Genomic DNA, 24,227 nt, shown 5'->3' on the forward strand with positions numbered 1-24,227 from the left:
GATATTTATATTATGAGAACAATATAAATTATACAAAAAAAATATTAGTTATGAGAGGCACAAATTCACGTTGCAAATATTTATTGGAAACAAACAGTTTAGATTTTAACCCCACCATATATGGTCATTCTGTGGTACGTAACTAACTGATAGAATGCAGTAAAAAAAACAACTAACTGATGGAAAAGGAATTTATAGATTTATCGTACTAAGAATTTGATGCCAAATAATTTTTTGTTACAATATCAACTATAAAAAATGTAAAAATAAATAAATTTCTCAGTGATATTTTTTTGTATAAATTTGATAGTATTTAATTTTAATATCGACAAAGCACAATTTATTGTATTCAATATTCTATTATATTTAACATGAGTATATTATTTGATGTTACATGCAATCTATTAGCTGGTCTAACGCTAGTCCAATAAGCATACTAAATATAATAATAAGATGATAATCGTGATAACAGTAAAAAGAGAAGGAGTGAAAGTACAGAGAAGAGTTGAAGATTTGAAATATTTGTAAGGAGATATGGTTCATGATTGATAGGGATGATGGGTACATGATTTAAGATGGAATGCAAATAGCACCTATGAAAACACGATGAGAATAGATAAATCAGATCTGAGATGTAAAAACTTTTTACTAAAAAGTATCAGTATGTTTGGAAATATGTTGAGAACAAGCAATATATAACTATTAACTTCTAAAAATTACATTTAAAACAATAACAGTTAAATATGAAATTAAAATGTGATAAATGTTTGGATGGACATCCGCATTAAATTGCATTAATAAAATTGATTATAAATGAAAATAATTTTGTAAAATTAATTTTAAAATAACATAATTTATGTTTAAATATTTTTATTATAAAATCAAATTAAGAATAAAATTTAATATAAATATTTTATCCTACTTAAAACTATTCAAAGTAACATTAACATTGATTCAGGTTTTTTTTCACTAAATCACTTCAATCGGAAAGTATCAAATATATGGGTCAAAGTCATAATTAAATTTGATTAGTTCTAGACTCAAACTATAGAATCAAACAAGTTCGATGTGTATGTTTGGATTGACTCCTATACTATGCGTTTGAACAAATTTTCAAAGCATTAAAAGTTACCCTTTTCACGTATCTGATAATCAAACTTTCTTTCACGTTAAGATGTATTAAAAGTCACCCTTTTCACGTATCTGATAATCAAACTTTCTTTGTTTCGTCGGTCCGCAGCACAAAACGAAGAGAAAATGACGATTCCTACGTTGGAATCTGACATCTAAGGTGGCATCCTTACTGAAATATTAAAAAGCTACAGTACATGACAACAACTGAGCAAAACATGGCTCAACAGGTACCCTTTTATCTGCATGCCTTCACTTTTGGATTTTTCATCTCAAGTCATCACTCACCTATGCGTTCACTTTAGTGGTGGGTCTATTTTTCTCTCATAATTGCAAAGCTTGTGGGTCTGGTCTGCGTTTAATCTCTATAATCTATATCATGTTTCTTATTAATAGAATTCATTATTATTTATTTCATCTCGTGTCCGATACGAGGTTGGAGCTTTCTCCAACCCTTTTCTCATTTTCTTCCATCAATTTGATTGATTTTATAGCTAGGTTGAAGGATATGGCCACTGAATGTGAGGATTTGAATCATGGCCAGAAAATGCAACAGTTTGGGGTCAACGTCACTCATCAACCACGTTACTTTCTGGTTCCCGACCAACATGTTCCAGTGATTCTTCATCAAATTTAGACACACAGGTCGGTGAAAAGAAACGCAACTTTTTATTTATTTATTTTATTGTTTTCTTTTGAGGCTCTGATCGATATATACCTGCGCCCGCAGAACACCAATACCAATGATCCTGTTTTATGTCTCCGTACGTATCGATTACTGAGAGATGTCATGTGATGCACTGACATGACTAGAATAGAATATGCTTTCATTTTTCGTCTTTTTTAATTTGTCTATTGCTGCAAATGCATGCTTCTGTTATTCATATGCCTCTGTTAATCAGGTCGCTAATTTGGACTTTGCAATGTCCTTTGAGTTTCAGATTAATGATTTTCTGAATGAATAGTTTTTCAAGGATGTAACTACGATCACTAAACCTCTAATGCATGTTTGGCATTAATATAATTACGTACTTTTCAATAGAAGAATTATATAAACTTAAATAGATGTTCTTTTCTATAAATTAAAAAATACTTTTAGTCTTCAAAATTAAAAGTAACATTTTGTGATATTTATAAAAATTAATTGGATAGAAATTAAGTTTTAACATGACAATGTTAGAGAAAAATCCACTCCATCGATTCCCAAATTTTAATTGACAAAATTCAAATATGTTATCATATACGTGATCATATGATTAATTACTTGGGTGCTAATATATCCTGCTATTGTAATTCAGTCCATAGGTTCTTAATTCTTTTTACCAAGACAATAATAGTACCACGTTTGGGAGCCTTATAGGTGTTTCCAACATTTTAGAGCTATCTAGAAGATCGCTAAGAAGAGCAAAAATAAAAGGATTGAAGAGAAAGAGGTGCAAGAAGTCAAAGTCCAGGTCATGGACTCATGGTTATTATGTCTGTGCTGAAGTAGCTAGTAGTACTAGTAGTAACCCTGATGCTGAGAACAATCCTCCATCTCTTGGTCAATTTCTTGCACTAGAAAGAAGAAGCTGTTAATGAAAATAGAAAGAAGCAAATCCCTCTTAATGAGTGTTGCATTGACTCAAACTCAAACCATTGAAACACATTCATTAATTATTTGTGAATGGCACTATTGATCCATCTCAGTCCATCAGTGTTCAAGGCAGAGTCCTCCACAGAGAGAACGCATGCAGGGCATCAGGATACGACAACACGCATGGTTTGACTCACTTGCAGAAATATGTTTGTAATTGTATTATTATTTTTATGCACAAGATTCTCGTGGTTAACTAAAGACTTGCTGCGGATATATGTTTGTGTGGACAAGCTTCTAAGGGCATGCTTGATTTTGAGATGGGAGATTTGAGCTTTTAATGTTTGCTTTTCAATTTCAATGTTCTCATATCCTTCAGAATCTCAGCCAATGTACCCTCTTTCCTCCCCCTTCTCTTCACATAGTAGTTCCTAACCTGGTTTTCTTACCTTTTATCATTAAGGAAAATGAGTGAAAAAAATTCTATAAAAAATAGCTTTTACTTTTTACAGACATTTAAACTTATACATGCATGGCTAGTGGGTCTCCTTATTTAAAAAGATTAATATAAACAACAGATATGTAAATATTCAATCTGATGATACCCACATGCTGTCCTTAACATCATGTAATTTTTTTCTTCTGATGCATAAATTTAATTTTGGCATCACTAAACATAGCATATTTTTATTTAACTTCTCCAAAATCTAAAAGTTAAAAAGTTGATTTTAGCTTAAGAAAATAATTTTTTATATTTTATTTTGTTATTTTCTTTGCATATAAGTGTTTACTTGTTTATAGATAAATTTATAAAAAAAACTTATATTCCCCTAAACCGGTAGATGTGATATTTTTTTTATCAGTTGATAGATATGATATTTGAATAATAATATGTAGCCCCCGCCTCCCCAAAAACAAAAACTCAATATATGGTTTGGACATCAAAATTATGTTATTGATAGAAGTGTTCATGGGATGGGTTAACATGCGTCTATATCTCATGATTTTGATAAGATCAATTTAGTGAACCTCGAATCCAACCAAATCTTCTTTAAGCATAACTGATTTTTTTTTTCTCGAACGATAAGACGCACTAGTTAAGGAAATCTCTTCTCAAACGTCTTCAAGATTTCAACCTCAAATATTCCCAGTAAGGTTTGTATGAGTAATCATTTATTATCAAGATGATAAATGGTAAAATAGTTTTTTTAATGAATAAATTATATTTTCAAGAAAATTTTCTTAATATTAAAAAAATGAATTGTGTAAAAAAGAATATTAGAAATTGCGTCACTAAACTTTCTTAATACACTTTTATTATTGCCAACAAAGAGTCAAAGACTTCAAACCAAACTACTTCGATATCCTTAAGCAACAGTACCATATTTAGAACACAATTTATGCTCTTTTTCTAGCATTTGAACAGAAAAATGATGTAATTCAAACAAAACTCCTATAGTGGTAATTAAATTTCTAATACTGCTTTAAATGGCCAAGTACATAAAATATTTGTAGAACATTTCTCCGTAAAATTTTGTCAGCGTACATTAGAAGGAAGAACCTCATTACTGGTATCATGCTTGAAGCTTGGGACCCATGGACCGAAAATAGAATAGCATGAAATAAAAGCAGTATATTTGTCCGCGATAAGTCACCTCATTATAACAAATTTCCAAAACAGTGAAAATTTCAATGTCTAGAGAATGATGCTTTGCTGATGGCACAACGTACTTTTTGAAATTTTGGATATTGATTGATCGAATTGATTGCTGCATACGATCAACACATCGCACCTCCCCTTTTGAGAATTATTGGTTTTCCTACCTGTCACGTTGCCACCCAGATTCATTCATGTGAATATGCACCCGCTATGATTTGGATCCAAATGGGAAGATTGCGAGATTCAATTCTTAATTATTTAATTTTTTTTATAAGTAGTGGTAGCAAAATACCTATGGCGCATGTGATTGTGAACATGACCCATTCTTGTAGATATTCGTGCATTTAGCTTCAAAGCAGAAACCAATGCAAATGTCTAGATTAGATTATAGTACTCCTTACTATATCTTAATACTAAATGTTATGAATGCATTATTATTGTTTAAAACACATCGTATATTGAGAAACAAATCAGTAACAGAAGTTAAAATAACTTTGACTATACAAATGTCTGGCATTAAATTAAATTACAACTTCCCAGTAAATTGTGCTTACTTTATTCTGGAATAAGATAAGATTTTCTTAAGCATAACGTAATCCGAGGAAACTGAATTCACTCGAAAAATTTAGCTTGTTTTCATATAGTACTACCTTTTAACTACAAATCAGTCAATGCCTAGTCTCTCAAAATTTTGAGATATATTTAAAAGGTTAATCTTTCTTCTTTCTTAACATAAACATGGAGTATATTTTTTATGTACATAATCTGATTATCAAATCTTTAACCACGCGCTTCAAAAACAAAGTTATCTTGTCATTTATGTTACACCAAGTTTATAGACTTTTAAAGTTATTTATAAAAAAAAAAAGACATTATTATTTTATAGTATGTAATTTTCTCAATGAGAAAATTGACATCTTCATTATGGTCAAGGCCATGTATGACGCGACTTTTCATCCTTCTTTTCTGCTAACTGCTAGTAAGTGTCTCTTTCAGTCCAAAATTATTAGAACAGCACAGGAGTTGATGCCAATCAGAATTCACAGTTATTGCACCAATGATACTACTAATTCTGCCCCTCAACTTTTTATCTCGAGCCCAGTCAGTTGCAAGTGATCCTTGTTGGACATTTTAGTGTAATTAATCTCTTTATTATGTTAAAATAAGAGTGCACGCTTGTTTTAATGTAATAACGAGATGTTCGGTTTAGGCAAATTTTGGAAGTTACATGGAAGTCAAATTTTGGAAGTTACATGGAAGTTATTTTTCAAGAAAAGACAGTTTTTTAAAAAGATAAACTTCCATCAACCGCCAACCGTTTTTTTTTTTCAAAGGATAAAACTTCCATAACTTCCTTCAACCGCCAAAAACCACATGTTCTTTGATTATAAATAATCATCCTGGTTCAGAAAGCATAACATGTGAAAAACTCACAAGACCAAAACAAAACTCTTGAATTATAATCTTCTGATTTTATCCGATTGAACAATTTTGGTTGAACCCCGAAATTTGATTCAATCCGAAAGTGTTTATACACGACTTCAGATTTATCCAGGATTATCTCGATTTTCAAAATTAACCAACAAAAGATTGAATCAAATCTTTCGAGATGACGAACGATAGTTCGACGATGACAAGCAAGTTTGCAAAGTTGGACAAGTTTGAAGGGCAGGATTTCAGAAGATGGCAGAAGAAGATGCACTTTCTCTTGACAACATTGAATGTGGTGTATGTGCTGAGTACACCGATGCCGGTGTATATGGAAGGCGAAACTCTGGATCAAACAAGGAAGCGTTCGAAATGGGAGAACGACGATTACATTTGTCGTGGACACATTCTGAACGGTATGTCTGACTCTCTCTTTGATATTTATCAAAATGTTGAGTCTGCTAAGGAATTATGGGACTCTCTTGAATCCAAGTATATGGCAGAAGATGCCTCAAGTAACAAATTCTTAGTTAGTAATTTCTTTAATTACAAAATGATTGATTCGAGGCCTGTTATGGAGCAATATAATGAACTGCTGCGGATTTTGGGTCAGTTTACTCAACATGATTTGAAAATGGATGAATCCATTGCAGTTTCATCTATAATTGATAAACTGCCTTCTTCTTGGAAAGACTTCAAGCATACCTTGAAACATATGAAGGAAGAGTTGACTCTGGTTCAACTCGGTAGTCATTTCATGATTGAGGAGTCGCTGAGGGCTCAGGAAATTGACAAAGTCAATAATAAAACCGTAGCAGGTTCCTCTTCCGTTAATATGGTAGAGGAAAGTGGAACAGTTAAGCAAAATTACAATGCTAAAGGTAACAAACGAAAGTTTCAAGGAAATAAGAACAAAGGTCCAAACAAACAGACAAAATTGTCATGTTGGAAGTGTGGGAAACCTGGTCATTTAAAGAGGGATTGCCAGGTGTTCAAAGGAAAGAACAAGGCTGGTCCAAGTGGGTCTAATGATCCTGAAAAGCAACAAGGTCAGATTGTAGTGAATAATTTTAATTCGAATACGAATTCAAATTATGTATCACTAATATCTGATGCATTCTATGTGCAGGATGATGACGTTGCTTGGTGGTTTGATTCGGGAGCAACAAGCCATGTGTGCAAAGATCGTCGTTGGTTCAAGGAATTTAGACCAATCGATGATGGCTCTATTGTGAAGATGGGCAATGTTGCAACTGAACCAATCCTAGGATTAGGTTGTGTGAATTTAGTTTTTACTTCCGGAAAAAGTTTGTATTTGGATAATGTCTTATTTGTACCTAGTATTCGTAAGAACTTATTGTCTGGTATGGTTTTAAATAATTGTGGTTTCAAGCAAGTACTTGAAAGTGACAAGTACATCTTGTCAAGACATGGTTCGTTTGTTGGATTTGGTTATCGTTGTAATGGAATGTTTAAATTAAACATTGATGTTCCTTTTGTTCATGAATCTGTTTGTATGGCCTCGTGTAGTTCTATAACTAATATGACAAAATCAGAAATTTGGCATGCTAGATTAGGACATGTTCATTACAAAAGATTAAAAGATATGTCAAAAACAAGTATGATTCCTCCTTTTGATATGAACATTGAAAAATGCAAAACTTGCATGTTGACCAAGATCACTAGGAAACCTTTTAAGGATGTTAAAAGTGAGACTAAAGTCTTAGACCTTATTCATAGTGATTTGTGTGATTTGCATGCTACTCCATCATTAGGTCATAAAAAATATCTTGTTACTTTTATTGATGATGCATCAAGGTATTGTTATGTATATTTATTAAATACAAAAGATGAAGCTCTTGATAAATTTAAAATTTATAAGAAAGAGGTAGAACTTCATCAAAATGGGCTAATCAAAACTCTTCGTACGGATAGGGGAGGTGAGTATTATGATCCGGTTTATTTTCAATCTATTGGAATAATACATCAAACTACAGCTCCATATACACCACAACAGAATGGTGTAGCCGAAAGGAAGAATAGAACCTTGAAAGAAATGGTGAATTCCATGTTATCCTATTCGGGTTTAAGTGAAGGATTTTGGGGTGAGGCTATGTTGACAGCCTGTTACTTGTTGAACCGAATTCCTAACAAAAGGAATAAGGTTACCCCATATGAACTTTGGCACAAAAAGACACCAAATTTGAGTTATCTCAAAATTTGGGGATGTAGGGCTGTAGTCAGGCTTACAGAACCTAAAAGGAAAACCATAGGTGAAAGAGGTATAGATTGCATATTTATTAGATATGCTGAACATTCTAAAGTATATAGATTCTATGTGCTAGAATCTAATGATTCTGTTGCTGTGAACTCGGTTATAGAGTCACGGGATGCTATCTTTGATGAACAAAGGTTTACATCTATACCTAGGCCAAAGGACATGAATTCCATGTCGAAAGTCTCAGTTAATATTGAGGATATACCTTCAACTAGTACTGAAACTAGAAAGAGTACGAGAGTAAGAAAGGCTAAGTCATTTGGTGATGACTTTCAACTCTATTTGGTTGAAGGGTCAAGGAATGATATTGAATTTCAATATCAATATTGCCTTAATGTTGAGGAAGACCCAAAGACTTTTAGTGAAGCAATGGCTTCAAGGGATGCTGTATTCTGGAAAGAAGCAATCCAAAGTGAGATGGATTCCATCATGCAAAATAATACCTGGAAATTGGTTGACTTACCTCCTGGATGTAAGCCATTAGGATGTAAGATGATCTTTAGGAGAAAGATGAAAGTGGATGGTACTGTTGACAAGTACAAAGCCAGATTGGTTATCCAAGGTTTTAGGCAAAAGGAGGGTATTGATTTTTTCGATACATATGCTTCTGTTGCTAGGATATCCACTATTAGACTGTTGTTAGCACTTGCTGCTATCCACAATCTGATGATTCACCAAATGGATGTGAAAACTGCATTCTTAAATGGTGAATTGGATGAAGAGATATACATGAAACAACCTGAAGGGTTTGTTATGCCAGGAAATGAAAATAAGGTGTGTAAACTGATGAAATCTCTTTATGGCTTGAAACAAGCGCCTAAGCAATGGCATCAAAAATTTGATGAGGTTGTGTTGTCTAGTGGTTTTGTTATAAACCAAGCAGATAAATGTCTATACAACAAGTTTGATACTCATGGAAAAGGAGTTATCATTTGTCTGTATGTAGACGACATGTTGATCTTTGGTACCGACCAAGATCAAGTTGATGAAACTAAGGCATTTTTGTCTTCTAAGTTTGATATGAAAGATATGGGGGAGGCGGATGTGATCTTAGGAATAAAGATCAAACGTGGAAACAATGGTATTTCCATCTCTCAATCACATTATATTGAGAAGATATTGGAGAAATTTAATTTTAAAGATTGTTCTCCGGTAAGTACTCCCATTGATCCTAACCTGAAGCTATTACCTAATAAAGGTGTAGCAGTGTCTCAACTTGAATACTCAAGGGCGATAGGATCACTCATGTATGCAATGATTAGTACTAGGCCTGATATAGCTTATGCTGTTGCTAAACTCAGTAGGTTTACAAGTAATCCTAGTTCTCATCATTGGCAAGCTATGAATAGAGTATTCAAATACTTAAAGGGAACCATTGATTATGGTTTGACATATACTGGATTTCCTTCGGTTATTGAAGGTTACTCTGATGCAAGTTGGATAACCAATATGGAGGATTATTCATCCACAAGTGGTTGGGTATTCCTCCTTGGAGGAGGTGCTATCTCTTGGGCATCCAAGAAACAGACCTGCATTACAAATTCAACAATGGAATCTGAATTTGTAGCTTTAGCAGTAGCTGGTAAAGAAGCTGAGTGGCTAAGAAATCTGATCTATGAGATTCCATTGTGGCCCAAACCTATACCTCCCATGTCTATCAGGTGTGATAGTCAGGCAACTTTGGCTAAGGCATATAGTCAAGTGTATAATGGGAAGTCTAGACACTTGGGTGTTAGACACAACATGGTTCGGGAGTTAATCATGCATGGTGTGATATCAGTGGAGTTTGTTAGAACTCAGCATAATTTGACCGATCATTTAACCAAAGGGTTAAGTAGAGATCTCGTAAAAAGGTCGGCTGTGGGATTAGGATTAAAGTCCATCTGAAATCTCTTATGTTAAGATACCCAATTCCCATCTAATATGACATTAGGTGCTGAATTCAATGTGGAAAGCTTAACATGTAGAGATTGGAACACATCATCGAAAGTATCCCAAAAGGAATGTGTTCGGTTCTGTAAGTTAAGGAGGTTGAAGTATAACTTCTCAATGGTTCTTTTGAAAAATTGCATTTGCAGGTGCAAGAAAGAAAAGGACTACCTATATAAGCATGAAGTTTAGCCGCTTCAAGAAGCTGAGACTTGGCTTTGATATGCTTATGAAGGATAGGGACACAGGCTAGTAAAACTAGTGTCGAGCAAGAGTAATGTTATAAACTATTGTGCAGATTATCTTCATGTATTCATTATGAATAGAAAGGGTTCAATCCTTAGTGACACCCTGATATTCGAATATTTGAAACGTGTAATTTGCTAAGATGAAATTCAATCGTCACGATATTTCATCTATGCAGTAGTTTGTGGTATGTTATGACTTTGGTGATTTGATCGGTAATTACACTAAAATGGGGGAGGTTTGTTGGACATTTTAGTGTAATTAATCTCTTTATTATGTTAAAATAAGAGTGCACGCTTGTTTTAATGTAATAACGAGATGTTCGGTTTAGGCAAATTTTGGAAGTTACATGGAAGTCAAATTTTGGAAGTTACATGGAAGTTATTTTTCAAGAAAAGACAGTTTTTTAAAAAGATAAACTTCCATCAACCGCCAACCGTTTTTTTTTTTCAAAGGATAAAACTTCCATAACTTCCTTCAACCGCCAAAAACCACATGTTCTTTGATTATAAATAATCATCCTGGTTCAGAAAGCATAACATGTGAAAAACTCACAAGACCAAAACAAAACTCTTGAATTATAATCTTCTGATTTTATCCGATTGAACAATTTTGGTTGAACCCCGAAATTTGATTCAATCCGAAAGTGTTTATACACGACTTCAGATTTATCCAGGATTATCTCGATTTTCAAAATTAACCAACAATCCTGACACATGAATTTGTCCAGATTGTGTTATATTAATTGTAAGGTTACTCTTGTGCACAAATAAATTATTCAGCTTACGCAGACATAATCACATGGCAACCAATTAACAACAACCACAGGCCTTTCCCTTTCGTATTTTATTGCTCATTTTGGTATAAAGAAACAAACCAGAAGCAAATACACAATACATTTTCATATGATCTTAGACTCCTATATATTTTTTGAGAAAAAGAATTTCTCATTTCAATGACGACGCCCAAAACCATCGATGCAGGCGATGCTTCTTCTTTCCCAAATAATAGTAACAAAGTTACAATTTACAACATGACATGCATCTCTTTAATTCTTTCCCCAACCAAACTTGATAGTTGGTACCTACTACCCTGAACTCCAATCTTACTCACTTTGCTTAGTTTCCAATAATAAAATGAACCTCTTTTTCCCTTTACTTCTTATACTTTCGTTTTGCCTTGCTGATCAAGCAAATTGTTACCGTATCTTTCCAATATGCAATAATTATGGATAAGCGCAAGCACCACACCAAGAAACAGCATCGTATCACTGTTGTTTATCATCTTCCCACTCATTTTCAGCAGCAATTTTTCCAGAGCTGCGACCACCCATTTTTCCAAATGAGTTCACATTTGATAATCCCTTAATGCTGCTGCTACCACCCTCGTTTGAGTTTCGTGATTTCCTTGACTTGCTATGCTTGGAACAAGTGATATCAACACCATCTTGATCAATGTCATCAGGGCTTTCTTTTTTTACAACTACCAATCTTGCTATGGTGCTTCTGCAGAATGGACAAACTGGCGGGATAACACGTGAAGTACAAGGGTTAGGCTTGTTGTGACAACACAGGGCTAGTGTGCATTGTGCACACATCTGGTGACCACAGTCTTGGACTTCAATTGTACACACTTGCTCAAAGCAGATGCAGCATAATTCTGTCTCACTAACCTGAATTGTCAAAATTAAATTAGAATGCTTCTACATTTTACATAACAAAAATCATTATCTCAAGTGCTATAAGGATGAAAAACAAAACAAACATAATTTGTAAGGACCGAAAACAAAAAAACGCTAATTGCAAGGACTAGAAAGGTATTTAAGCCAAATCCAAATAATTAGACTTTCTGTATATATTTCCATAATTCAATCCAATTGCACATGTAAAAAAAGTATAGCAAACTCAATAAGTTGGTGTAAATATAAAGGGGTTCTAATTACCTCAGAGATATTGTCATCTACCCCATCAGAATGTGATGGAGATGGAAGAGAGTAATCACTCCCTTTCAATATGTTTTTCTCCCTTTCCCTGTTTGCATCCATCAGGGCCCGCTCTAATAACTCTTTGGCGTCTGGATTAAGCTCACTGATTATCTTCAAAGATGATGGCCATACAAGAGGCTCAGCAGACGAAAGATTCAGCAATGCTGCACATGCTCCATGTCTGTGTTTCAGAGCAACTACATACGGTATTCGCCTGCATAAACACAACATACAGCATGAAGGCAAATTCAGAAATTAATATAAGAATCTAAAACATTGCTAGTCAAATTATAGTAATTAAGACCTCGTGTTGTTAGATGAAGTAAGTTATTTCCTAAACTGAAAAGGTTGCACTTTCACAAGGAAATGGAAAACAAGAAGAATCCAATTAAAATACACAGTTAGTTAGTAAAGGTTTTTTCCACTACCAACCAATCCAAGATTTCCATATCATTTCGAATCATTGACTTTTATGCTAATTACTTTTTAGATGTTATGTTATTGTTGAGAGTTATCACTAAAAGTAAACTCAAATAATAAATAGGAATACAATAGGAGGCCCCACCAAAACAAGTAGTATCAAATTAAGAGTAAGATTAATCAATTTTGTTTGTATTGTAATTAAAAGGTAGTATACTGTACCCAGAAGCATCACGTTGAAGGCGATCTGCACCCCATGCCAATAGTTCCCGGATGCAATCCAAAGATCCCCCTTTGGCTGCAAGATGAAGAGGAGTGCTCCCAGGACATCTGCATATAGAAGAAAAATTCATTACTCCACAAAGCGAATGAATAATAAAAGATCAAATTCAACTATTCAAGACTGTCTCAATCACAACTTTGAAAGATAAGAGATTTAAGCTTAATTGAGTGGTTAAGAATTAAAAAAAAAAAAAGAAAAAGATCACAGGTTCAATCCTTGCTAATAAAAACTAACAATTAACATCAATTAACATTTGTCGATTAAAAAGAAAAAAGAAAAAACTTTGACAATAGATATGTACCCATATCTTCCAGTTGAAGCAGAAACAAGAGCTCCACTGTACAATAGAATATGTACACATTCAGGCCGTCTTTGACGAGCTGCTAAATGCAAAGGTGTTGCACCTCTACCATCTCTAATATTCACAAACCGAGCAAACCCCCTGCAATCAATTCAATTTATTTTCTTCTTTATGTTTTTTTATAAAAACCAACATAAGAAATCACCACATGAATCAATCAGTGGAGAAAATTTATGCAAAAACAGAAAAAAGGACCAACCAAGAAGCAGCCACTGGACTAGATTGAGCGGCAGAAAGAATTGCCTTAAGACAAGAAGAATGACCATAATAAGCTGCATAGTGCAAGCAGGTTCTTCCGTAACAAGCATCAAACATTAGTACCTGCAAAAAAAAAAACTAATTTTAAGAAAATTTATTCTATTGAAAGAATAAGAACTCGGAAAGTTATTGGAATAAACACCATTTGAAAATTTTCAAATTTAAAACTCCACATACATTTGCACCGGCTTCAAGGAGCTTTTCCACACAGGCGATCTTTCCGTGCATTGCAGCCAACATAAGCGGTGTCTGAATCGTTCAAAACACAACCAACATCAGTAAAAACAACATTTTTAATTGGAAGTTGGAACCAATTTTTTTATAAAAAAAAATAAAAATAAACTCCGACATTCAATTCAAACCAAGTTACCTGCTTTTGGCGATTCAACACATCTGGATTCACAGATCCATCCAAAAGCCAAGATAAAACCTGCAGCAATAGGCACAAAAACAGAAAAAAAAAAAAAAAAAAAAAAAAAAGAGAGACAGAGGTATTTTAGGCCACGAGAGACCCACCGAGCAATGAAAGTGAATACCCAATTGGGCAAAAGTGTGTGTGAGGAAATGGAAAAAGGCAAAAGGGTACCTGGATCTGGCCATTAGCAGCGGCAATATGAAGAGGAGAGTGGTGATCATAGACAGTGGTGTGGTTCATAAGAGAAGGGTGTGTTTGTAGCAAAGCTGCAACAGTGTCTAGGTCCCCATGCTGCACAGCACGGAATAGGCCATGCTCATGGCTCCCTCTGCAACTCAGCCCCTGACCCATCACTTTCTCTCTACCACCTCTTCTCCTCTCTTTGCGCCACCTTGATTGATTCCTCCACGTTTTCAATTCAAAGTTTGCACATTTATTGAGCTTTGAGTTTGAGCAAAATGGCAAGCTAGTTACTGAAGCTAGAGAGAGGAGAGTGGTAGCTGAGTGTGTCAGTGTTGAGCAGTTACTGAGACTGACTTGGGATGTGGCATCAGACAGATTCCCGCAAAAGGGTAGCCCCAAACTCTGAAGACTAATATCCACCTTTTGTTCTTTCAAATCCAACGTCTCATGTTCAAACTTGAAACGCACTCTTAGAAAACTCGTTAATGAGTCATGTCACGTTAGGATTTTGAATGAATGGGTTTGGGTTTATTGACTAGTAAAACGTGTCAAAAAGGAGACCTTGAAGTTCGGGGTTTCCAATTTGGCTATGCGCACTCCCCAATTGACCGGAACTCCTATGGTCGTGTTACTCCTTTCGTTCTGTTCTGATGGGAAAAATTCCACATTAGTCAATACAGTAACCTTCCTTCGTGGATCATTAATATGTTTAGTAAAACATTTCACAGTTACGAGTGCCACATCCATACAAAGATTCTAATGATCAAAATTTGAGAGATCTTTATAAATATCAATAGGAATACAATACATTATGTTAGATTAAATTATTAATAAAAAAAATAAAAAATATTTGAATCTATAATAGTTGACAAGCAATCCAGCAGAATTTAGAGAATAATTATAAATAATTAATTTGATGGCCTCTTTCAACCAAATATTTTTATTTGTTATGAGACCTTGTTTTCTCTTCAATGGAGAGACAAGAAAATTATTTGTTTAATTTAGTGTATTGGAAATCATAATTATGTCTCAGGTTTTAAATCTAGTAGGATTTTCATTATGAGTAAAACTGATTATTCTCATTATGGGTGAAATGGATTTTAGTTCAATAAATCTATATCTATTCTCTATTAATAGTGCTCATCAAATTAGATCATTTCTCCTAATCTCATAAAAAAAAGTCCACATTAATTAATTAAGAATTATAAAATTTCTAACATCTAATCTTTTCACACTGCTCCATGGCACAACCAGAAGACAAAATACAACAAATTAAAAAAAATATATTTAAATTGGTTTATTGACTGTATATCTCATTTTCAAATCTTAAGTTTTTTTTTTAAAAATTTGTTAATTTTTATCTTTTTTTCTCTTCTTCCTCTAATCACTAAATCAATCTTATAACTTTTAATTTTAAACTTTAAACAGAATGGGTCATGTGGGACAATTGTCCCCACAAGATTTTTTTTTTTTATTTGTACATGTGTAATGAAATGTTTTTTGGTCCCCCCAAAAAATAGTTATTTATTTCCATAAGATATCTTTTGTTAAAATAAATGTAAAAAATAAAATAAAATAAATTAATACTAATTTTACTAGATATCCTTTTAATTTTTAATAGCCCAACTGTTATTAGGCTTAAATACATTTTTTATTCTTACAATTTAGTATAATTTTCATTTTTGTCTCTATAAATTTATTTTTATTATTTTAGTCCTTATAAAATATATTTTTTTTGTTTTTCATCATTAAAGTGTTCTAGATAAAGTTTTAAACAATAAAAGAAATGTTTTAATAGTGAAAAAACATGTTATTTAAAGCACTTTAAAGATGAAAATCAAAATAAATATATTTTGCAAAGACTAAAACAGAAAAAATAAGTTTGCAAGGACAATAAAAAAAAAACACTAAATCAAAGAAACCTTATTATTACATAATGTATTTTGTAAAAGTATGTGATTTTTTATAGAAAAAATATTATAAATGATTTTTTGTTCCACTAAAGAAAATGTATGAATCTGTCACTCACCTTAAATGTACAGTTATATTAAATATATAGAAAAGTTTTAACTTTTGTTGCCAAAAAAATATTTGTAACAAAAAAATTTCTATTATTAATCAATTAAAAATAAATTTAAATATATCTTTTAAATAACTGTTATAACAGTTGACAATTTTATTACATATATATGTGTTTATAATTGAATAATAATGTAAAAACAATACATTATTAGTATATTTTAATTAAATTTTAAAATATATATTAAAATTTGCAGAGGCGGTAAAAAATAGAATTGAAAAAATTATAACTCTACAAAATCATGTATTTTATTTTAATCATTCTCATTTCTCAGAATGTTTCTCTGCTCGTGAATCGTGATATGTACATTATTTAGTGGGATAGAAAATCATATCGCTGGCTTTCTACTTCGGATTCGCACCATATACCACGTTGCATTCACATCAACTTAATATTATTTTTGTCCTAAATGTTGTTCTGATTTACTTATTACATATATAACAATTTTTAAATAAATCTAAAGCGTTAAGATTAAATCTATTTCGATTAAATTGTTAAGAGTAATTATAATAATTGTTTTGAACTGAGATTTGACTTTATTATAACAACGGCATTGCTTGAAGAAACAAATACCCTTGAGAGACAAATTATCATCAAGAATGAAACTTTGATTAGTCCATAACCCACTCTCCCGTCAAGCAACACAAGTTGTTTATACTTTAAGAATCAATTTTGAATAGATGAGATAACTAAGCAAATTTTACTTAAAAAAATTCACATAAAAAAACAAGCTTTTTCTATAACATTCTTAGCTTATTGTTGGAAAAAAAAAAAAAGCTAGGAAAATCAAACTTCAAAACAAGGTAGCGGTGCTTTAATTTTACTCCAACAAGAAGAATCAATCTCTGACGAAATCACTTTTTCACAATATTTTTATGTTTACTTTGTCTTTATCTACATTTATACCATATGAATGAGTTTGGTGAAGCACTCAAATACTGTTTTTTTTTTTTTATGAATACATTAGTAGCCAACACCACAAATTTAGAGTAAGAATCCAATTTTTTCTTTTGCTTTAATTAACTTATTTCAGGGTATCGTAGTAATATAATATCTAATTTTAAAGATAATAAAATTCATCTTCTCTCTCCTCCCCCACTCATGTTAAAGGGTTGTGAAGAATAAATGGCAATTGCAATTATGGAGCAAACAAGGTCCTATGATACTATTATTTGAATGTATCGACATATAACCGCCTGAGATGCATCCCTGGAAACGCCGACTAGCATGACAGCGGTGGCATAGTCGCTGATGAACATGGTTTTTGAAGGCTTCACGGCATCAGAATTCAATGGGGTGTGTGAATAGGGGAATTGAGAAATTAAAAGATATGGAAACATGGAAGAAGATAAAACGGAGAGATAGACAAGTTTTTTTAATTTTTTAAAAACAAGTATTAAATTACCCTGAGATGAATGAATTACCAAAAAAGAAGGAATTTTAGTCCAAAATTTATGTTTTTCAATAATGTACTGAACAAAATGTGTGATTATATTAAATTTTAATGTTTAACTACTAAATTAATTTTTTTTATAAAATTAAAATTTCTTATTAAATATAATATATTTAGTTTAAATTTTATGATAAATTTTAAAATTATTTGATATTCCATTAAATAAATTTAATTTAATGTGACCTCAATTTAATTTTTATTAAATGTGATTGGAAATTTTTATTGATAAAAATCAATAATTATATTTTTTTAGGTATTTACTGATTATGGACCGCTCTCTTGAGCCAATCAAGGTAATTATGGGATATTTATTTTTTAAAAATAGAAAAAGGTAAGATTAATTTAAGTTAAGGTAAATGTATTATTTGAAAATGTATAATTGGAAAATTAATGTAATTATTAAATACATATATAATTAAGGTAATTAATTAAAATTTATATATAATTTATAATTTATTTTTCATTAAAAGTGTATTTTTAAGTTATTAAATAATACAAATTTTATTGAAAAATATTATTAAATTATCTATAATTTATAATCTATTTTTTAATGATCGATATTGATATGAAATAATATAATGAAAAGTCATGATTAATTATTATCAAAGACTATGAATGTACACTAGGTGGACTTTTAATATGATTTATTTTATATTCAATGAACAACCAAATTTAAACTCATATCACTTTAAGGAACACAATTAACTATCATTTATGTCAATCCTTTTTTATTAATAATCTATTATTTAACTTTAAAAAGTTATCTAATTTGTATATATTATAGATTATAAATAGAGATACAGGTATAAAAGTAAAATAAAAAATTAGAAAGACTACATTATAAATTATAGATATTTTGCAAAATGATATCTTTCTTTTGTGAGGAGATCTCAGTAGAAGAGTTTTTTTTTTCTAAAAAAAAACAGTTATAAAATGGTGAGTGTCAATGACATGCTGAGGATATCAACGTATGTTTAACCTAGAGGATTTTTATATATATATATGTTACATTACACATCACGTTTTTCATCTTTCTTTTCTCTTTTTATACTGCTCTTTCCCACACTCATCTCATATCTCATGAAAAAGTGGGAAAATATCATTATTCAGACTTATTATTGGCAGCCCGTAAGAATGTTATCTTCTTCATCTTCTCAAGGCTTCTGAAAGGCATGCCATTGCAAATTTATTATGCCGTCCATATAATCAGCCCAAGAAGCCAGCCCACAATAGAAACATGAGCAGTACCGAATCGGGTAAAAAGCCTAAAACCAACGTCTCTTTCCTTTCGCTCTTAAAAAAAAAAAATTATACTCTGTTTGTTTCGAGATCCAATTTATAATATTTTTCATTAATTATTTTTAAACTTAAAGTACTCCTAATTTAAGAAAGAGAGAGACTGTATTCACAAACAATTAGAAAAGAGATAAATATTTAAAAGGATAGTTTTAAAAAAATGTTATCAATTTAAGACAAATTTATTACTACTAATTAAATTAACCATTTTTTTAATCTTAACGAATTAGATAATTAAGTCTTATATAGATAGGAACAAAGGAAGTATTAGATAATTGTGTCTCTTAAATATACTACCAATCAAAGTATCTAGGATCAAGTAATATATTGATAAAAAAACCTCATATATTAATAAAAATGTTGCATTAAAAAGGTCCACCATATTTAAAGTAAAAAAAAATAAAAAAAATTAGATCTGGCTTATCATTGGGAGAGTCTTACTTGAAGTATATAAGCACATGTTCATTTTGACAACTTAATTTGGGCTGGTTAATCGACTTTAGTAATCATTCAACGACATAAATAATGTGAGTTAAGCCTTTATTTTGAGAATTATTCAATGATTAAGTATATTTTTCTCAGTTTATTTTTTTCCTTTTTAAAAAATACAAAAGAGTTGGGTTGAGTAGTATAACATTACAAAAAAATTTAAAAATTAAAGTTGATCTTCTTTTTTAGACGAACAAATGATCAAAACCAATTGTTTATAGAAGGATTTTCTTGGGTACGTCATTTATTAATAACATTTTGGTACGTCATTTTTTGGTATAGAAGTTGATTAAAAAGTTTGTATTAAAAGATTTTTTAAAAAAAGTTACTTCAAATATTATTTAACAAAACAATCATTGTTGGCTTTAATGACATAATTTTTTTTTGTAAAGCACAAGTATGCTTAACTTTTTTCTGTCCACTTCAATTTTAAAATAAACTTAAATGTTTTATAAGTTTATCGCTAAACAAAAAAGTTAAAATAATACACATAGCATTAGGCAACTCCATGATTTTTTTTTTTTATGTGTGGTGTAAGTTGAATGATTTTGTTTTTCTTTGGAAAAAAATCAACTAAAAATGAATAGTTTTGTTTGAACCATGTGTTGCATATTTTATAATAGACCCTTTTATACGTTAATCTAACATATTATACTCTATCCACTAATATTATGAGAGTGTCTTTATGCTTTACTATTTATATACACCAAAAAATAACACACATAGAAAAAGCATAAAAAATGTGATAAAAGTCAGGTTGATAAAAAAAATATTATATTATTTATCATAAATAATTTGTCTTGGTAGTGATATAGAATAGTTTATTTTATTATGACCCGAAATAAAATCAATAACAAATATGTGCATGTTCAATAATCTTATATTTAATCAGTCATAGGTTTGATATTTTATTATTTTCTTGAAATGAGATTATAAGTCTTTTATAGATTTTTTTTTTGAATTTATAGTTTCCTCTACTTTACAAATTAGGACAGTTGAGATAATAAGTCTTTTGAAATTTTCTATACATTAGTATTAATTATATGCATTATATTTATATCAATTGGTAAAATAAAATGTGTATAAATAATCTAAAAATAGATGATAAAATTACTTTACATTAACGTGTGTCTTGGTTAATTAATGGAAATAATTAACTCCAATTTCAGATCCTATAGTTTTTAAATAACATTTTTTTTTATAATAAAACAAAGTACCTTTACAAGGGTAAGGGATTGGTTGTATTTGGTGTAGAGCATGCAGAAAGTATTTGTGTATTGTTCTTTTCTTGAAAAGAAAAAAAGTGTTACTTACAAGTTACTAGTTACACCGGGATGGAAACGTTGGAAGGTGGTGCTGCAAAATAAAATAAAAACTCCGAAGCTGACCTTATTAGCCACCCTGCTGGGACCCACAGTGGAAGATCATGATCCTATATATACGAATGGATGGCCCTGATTCATTTTGCATCTTCCAAACCGCATCATTATCGCTTACACACGTCGACCATGTGCCGCAATAATGTTTCGCTTCCTTGCATTGCATGCAATTGGAAAAATTATTAATTTTTAGGCTAAAATGTATTTTTTTTCTTTTATTTTTTTTGAATCTGCAAATTTAATTTTCTATTTTTAATTAAAAAATTTCATTTTTTACTTTTAATTTTTTTTTATAATTTTAGTTCTTAAATTGAGACATTTCATATCTCATTTTTAAAAAACATATAATTTTAGTTTTTTTTATCTAATTTCAAACATTGATTTATTTATTTTATAAATATTAATTAACATAATTTTATTTATTATTCACATGATAAATATTTTTTAAAATTATTTAATTGCAAAAAATATTAATTTTTTTAAAAAATACATAATCAAGTTTAAAATTAAAAAAGATGATTAAAATCGCATATTTTTTAAAAAGTGAAGGACAAATTATCTTAATTAAAAAATAAAAACGCTAAAACTTTGAATTTTTAAAAATTAAAGAATAAAATATTTTAATTAAAAATAAAAAAACTGAAATCATTAATTTAGAAAAATAGAATGAAAAATAATATATTTTAACTTAATTTTTATTATTTGTCTAGTGTAGGCATGTACTTCGTAAAAGAAGGATTAAATTATGAATCATTAACATTTTATTATTTTTTATTGTTGATATTAATAATTAAAATAATAATAATTTAACAGTTAAATTGATAAAATTAACATTTTATATAAAGCCATTAATCGCGTAAGTACATAATTTGAGCACGCACACGTATAAGGGATGGACTTATACACAAATAAGAGACATTTTAAATAAGAACTTTCGTTACATAAGAATGAAAAGAAAAAATTTAACCATGAGATAAAATATTTTTAGTTCTCATTCTTTATTTATTTATAAATATATATTTTTAAAAAAAACCTCGTATCCACATCTATATAAATAAACTAGACTTGAGAATAACTGAAGAAGTATTCATACTGTGTTTTTTTGTGTTGATAATTATAGTATTTATATAAATAATATTCTTCTATATGGTATTAATTGTAGTATTTATCATATACATATACATAAATAACTTTAATTATATTATTGAATACTAGATTTATTATATTTAATAAATATATATTTATAAAAAGCACGACTTTTCACATGAATCAATGTATTATTAAAAAAATTGTATCAAACAAAATTTATTTTTATAGAAAATATAATAACTATATATATATATATATATTAAAATATATGCTAAGTATAAAAGTTTTATAAATTTTATTGTTGCATAAAAAAAGTCCTATTTTTGGTATTACACTAATAACCTTTTTATAAAAATATATATTAAAGAAGTCAATTTCAAAGATTGATATGGTAAGTTGTTTGATCATGTCTTCTCTCTAAATTATATACAAATTTTAGTGTCTTCTTTTTTTTTTGTTCAATAAGAGTGAGGCCCCTTAAAAGTGTATTTGGCATTATTCTTTGGTATTGTACTCGAATACCTGTGAATTTGATCCCTTCCTCAAGTGGAGCCGAGTGAATTGGCGTTGCTGAGTTTGGCTGTCTACATTTTTTTGTAAATTTGTTATACCAAGAATATCTATTTTTTTTTTCTGTGTTGAATATCTATCTATTGATAATAAAAAGCTGATTCTTTTCGAGATGTAAAAGTTATTTGAGTGAGGCAGTAATTTTTTATTTAAGTGAGTATTACTTCTTTTATATATATATATAAATTTATAAAATTGATATAAGATTTAATTATGTTTACAGGTAAAAAATAATTTATTTAATGATAAAATATGTGTTAAATGCTAATCATATATAAAATTTTGATTACAAATAAAAATAATATTTAACTTAGTAGGGGCTAAATATAGCGTTATCTCTGAGTGTGACCCTACCCACCACATCCGCCATGGCTTAACTGGGTCCAAGTTCACGTGGTCCACTGTATGTACACATGACCACCGTTCATCTAACTGCTTTGACTTTTATTCCTAACTCAAGGATACCATTTCTTTTTCTTTGGCTTAGTGGGTCCCACACAGTTTGGCCATGTTCTGTTCAAACATTAACATATGCTGCATTAATTATAATTATAAGCAACTTATTTGGCCATGGGAGAGTTGGAATTATTATCCAGAACAGTTTTCATAAAGGCAACTCATAGCAAGGCAAGCTTTTTTTTCCTATTTTTTTTTGTTTATTATTGAATGAAATCTTATACAAGTCTTCTTAAATTATTTAGACTTATTTATTTATTAATAAAATTAATTTCATTAAATAATAAGAATAATAACTTCAGTTAAAAAATTAAATAATAAGAATATTTTTAAAAACTTTTTACCAGCATATTTCTTTTTAAAATTTAGAAGATTTTTTCCTCGTTTAGTTTACCATTTCTTACCATTTAATTTATAAGGCTGCAAATATTAAACTATTGTTGATAACTTAGTATGTGTTTTGAATTTAATATGGAACCCAATGAATTTTTATATGCCAAAAGAACTTATTTTTGCGGTCGTCTTTTTTTCTTGGACTTTTGTATGATTTGACTGAGCAACACTCGTACAATTCATAAATTACGTAATATATTGATTGTGTTTAATATTAATCGTACTGTACATAAGCTCTTTGTTTCAAGTCTCTCTCTTAAAAAAGAGCGCGCAGGTATTATTTTTTCAAAACTTCAACAAAAAAAATCATAGCTACTATTTTATGATTTCTAATGGGATGAAAAATAGTGATAAAAAAATGGTGAAAGAGAAGCTTAAAAATGATAGAAAGAAAGCAATAATACGTATGATGGAAAAAAATTATATAAAAAAATAGTTTTGAAAGTTACAGATTTTGTAACAAAGATATGAAATTTCTATAAAAGTATACAAGTTTATAAAAGGAGTATCATATTATTTGTAGAATGATTAGATGTATTATCAAATAACATCTAATTAAGCTGATTGATTGATGACATTGACTAGTTTCACAGCCTCATCCCTGCTGCAAGTGCAAGGTGATCGTGAAGCCAGCACTGTAGCTTTTGCCTCCGAGAACCATCGATTTAGAATGAGTTCATAATATTGAATATATATATATATATATATATATATATATATATATATATATATATTATAAAAGTACTTATAAAAGAAAGTAAAATGAATTGATCTTATATATTCACGTATAAACTAAAATGATACAAAAATGAGTTTAGTTTAACGTATAAACTAAAATCAACTTCTATAAAAGTTCTTTTTCATTACTTT

General features: G+C 30.2%; 1 protein-coding gene and 1 long non-coding RNA gene across 4 annotated transcripts; one reads left to right on the forward strand and one right to left on the reverse strand.

The window, feature by feature from the left end:
• Positions 1-1,206: 1,206 nt before the first annotated feature.
• On the forward strand, positions 1,207-3,085 carry LOC100799547 (uncharacterized). 3 transcript variants are annotated; one of them, XR_003263396.2, is made up of 3 exons: positions 1,207-1,361; positions 1,626-1,776; positions 2,430-3,085. It is a non-coding gene; the product is annotated as an uncharacterized lncRNA (long non-coding RNA). The 3 variants fall into 3 exon arrangements; XR_416725.4 differs by lacking the exon at positions 1,207-1,361 and having other exon boundaries at positions 1,373-1,776; XR_005887141.1 differs by lacking the exon at positions 1,207-1,361 and having other exon boundaries at positions 1,373-1,776; positions 2,492-3,085.
• Positions 3,086-11,060: 7,975 nt separating this feature from the next.
• LOC100800611 (putative E3 ubiquitin-protein ligase XBAT31) lies at positions 11,061-14,760 on the reverse strand. The gene is made up of 8 exons (XM_003539039.5): positions 14,141-14,760; positions 13,925-13,984; positions 13,732-13,803; positions 13,496-13,617; positions 13,237-13,377; positions 12,875-12,982; positions 12,191-12,446; positions 11,061-11,920 (listed from the first exon to the last, which is right to left on the reverse strand). Exons 1-8 carry the CDS (start codon positions 14,318-14,320, stop codon positions 11,516-11,518), a joined length of 1,344 nt encoding a protein of 447 aa, XP_003539087.1. The 5' UTR covers positions 14,321-14,760; the 3' UTR covers positions 11,061-11,515.
• Positions 14,761-24,227: the final 9,467 nt, after the last annotated feature.

The sequence above is a fragment of the Glycine max genome, chromosome 11 (genome assembly GCF_000004515.6).
Source record: "Glycine max cultivar Williams 82 chromosome 11, Glycine_max_v4.0, whole genome shotgun sequence".
NCBI lineage: Eukaryota > Viridiplantae > Streptophyta > Magnoliopsida > Fabales > Fabaceae > Glycine > Glycine max.

Excerpts from the sequence above, each read along its gene's own strand:
- LOC100800611 (XM_003539039.5), bottom strand. The coding sequence starts at position 14,320 with ATGGGTCAGGGGCTGAGTTGCAGAGGGAGCCATGAGCATGGCCTATTC. Across the intron at positions 13,985-14,140 it reads CTGCTAATGGCCAGATCCAG|GTTTTATCTTGGCTTTTGGA; the intron begins GTACCCTTTTGC and ends CTATTGCTGCAG. Across the intron at positions 12,983-13,236 it reads GCTTCAACTGGAAGATATGG|ATGTCCTGGGAGCACTCCTC; the intron begins GTACATATCTAT and ends TTCTATATGCAG.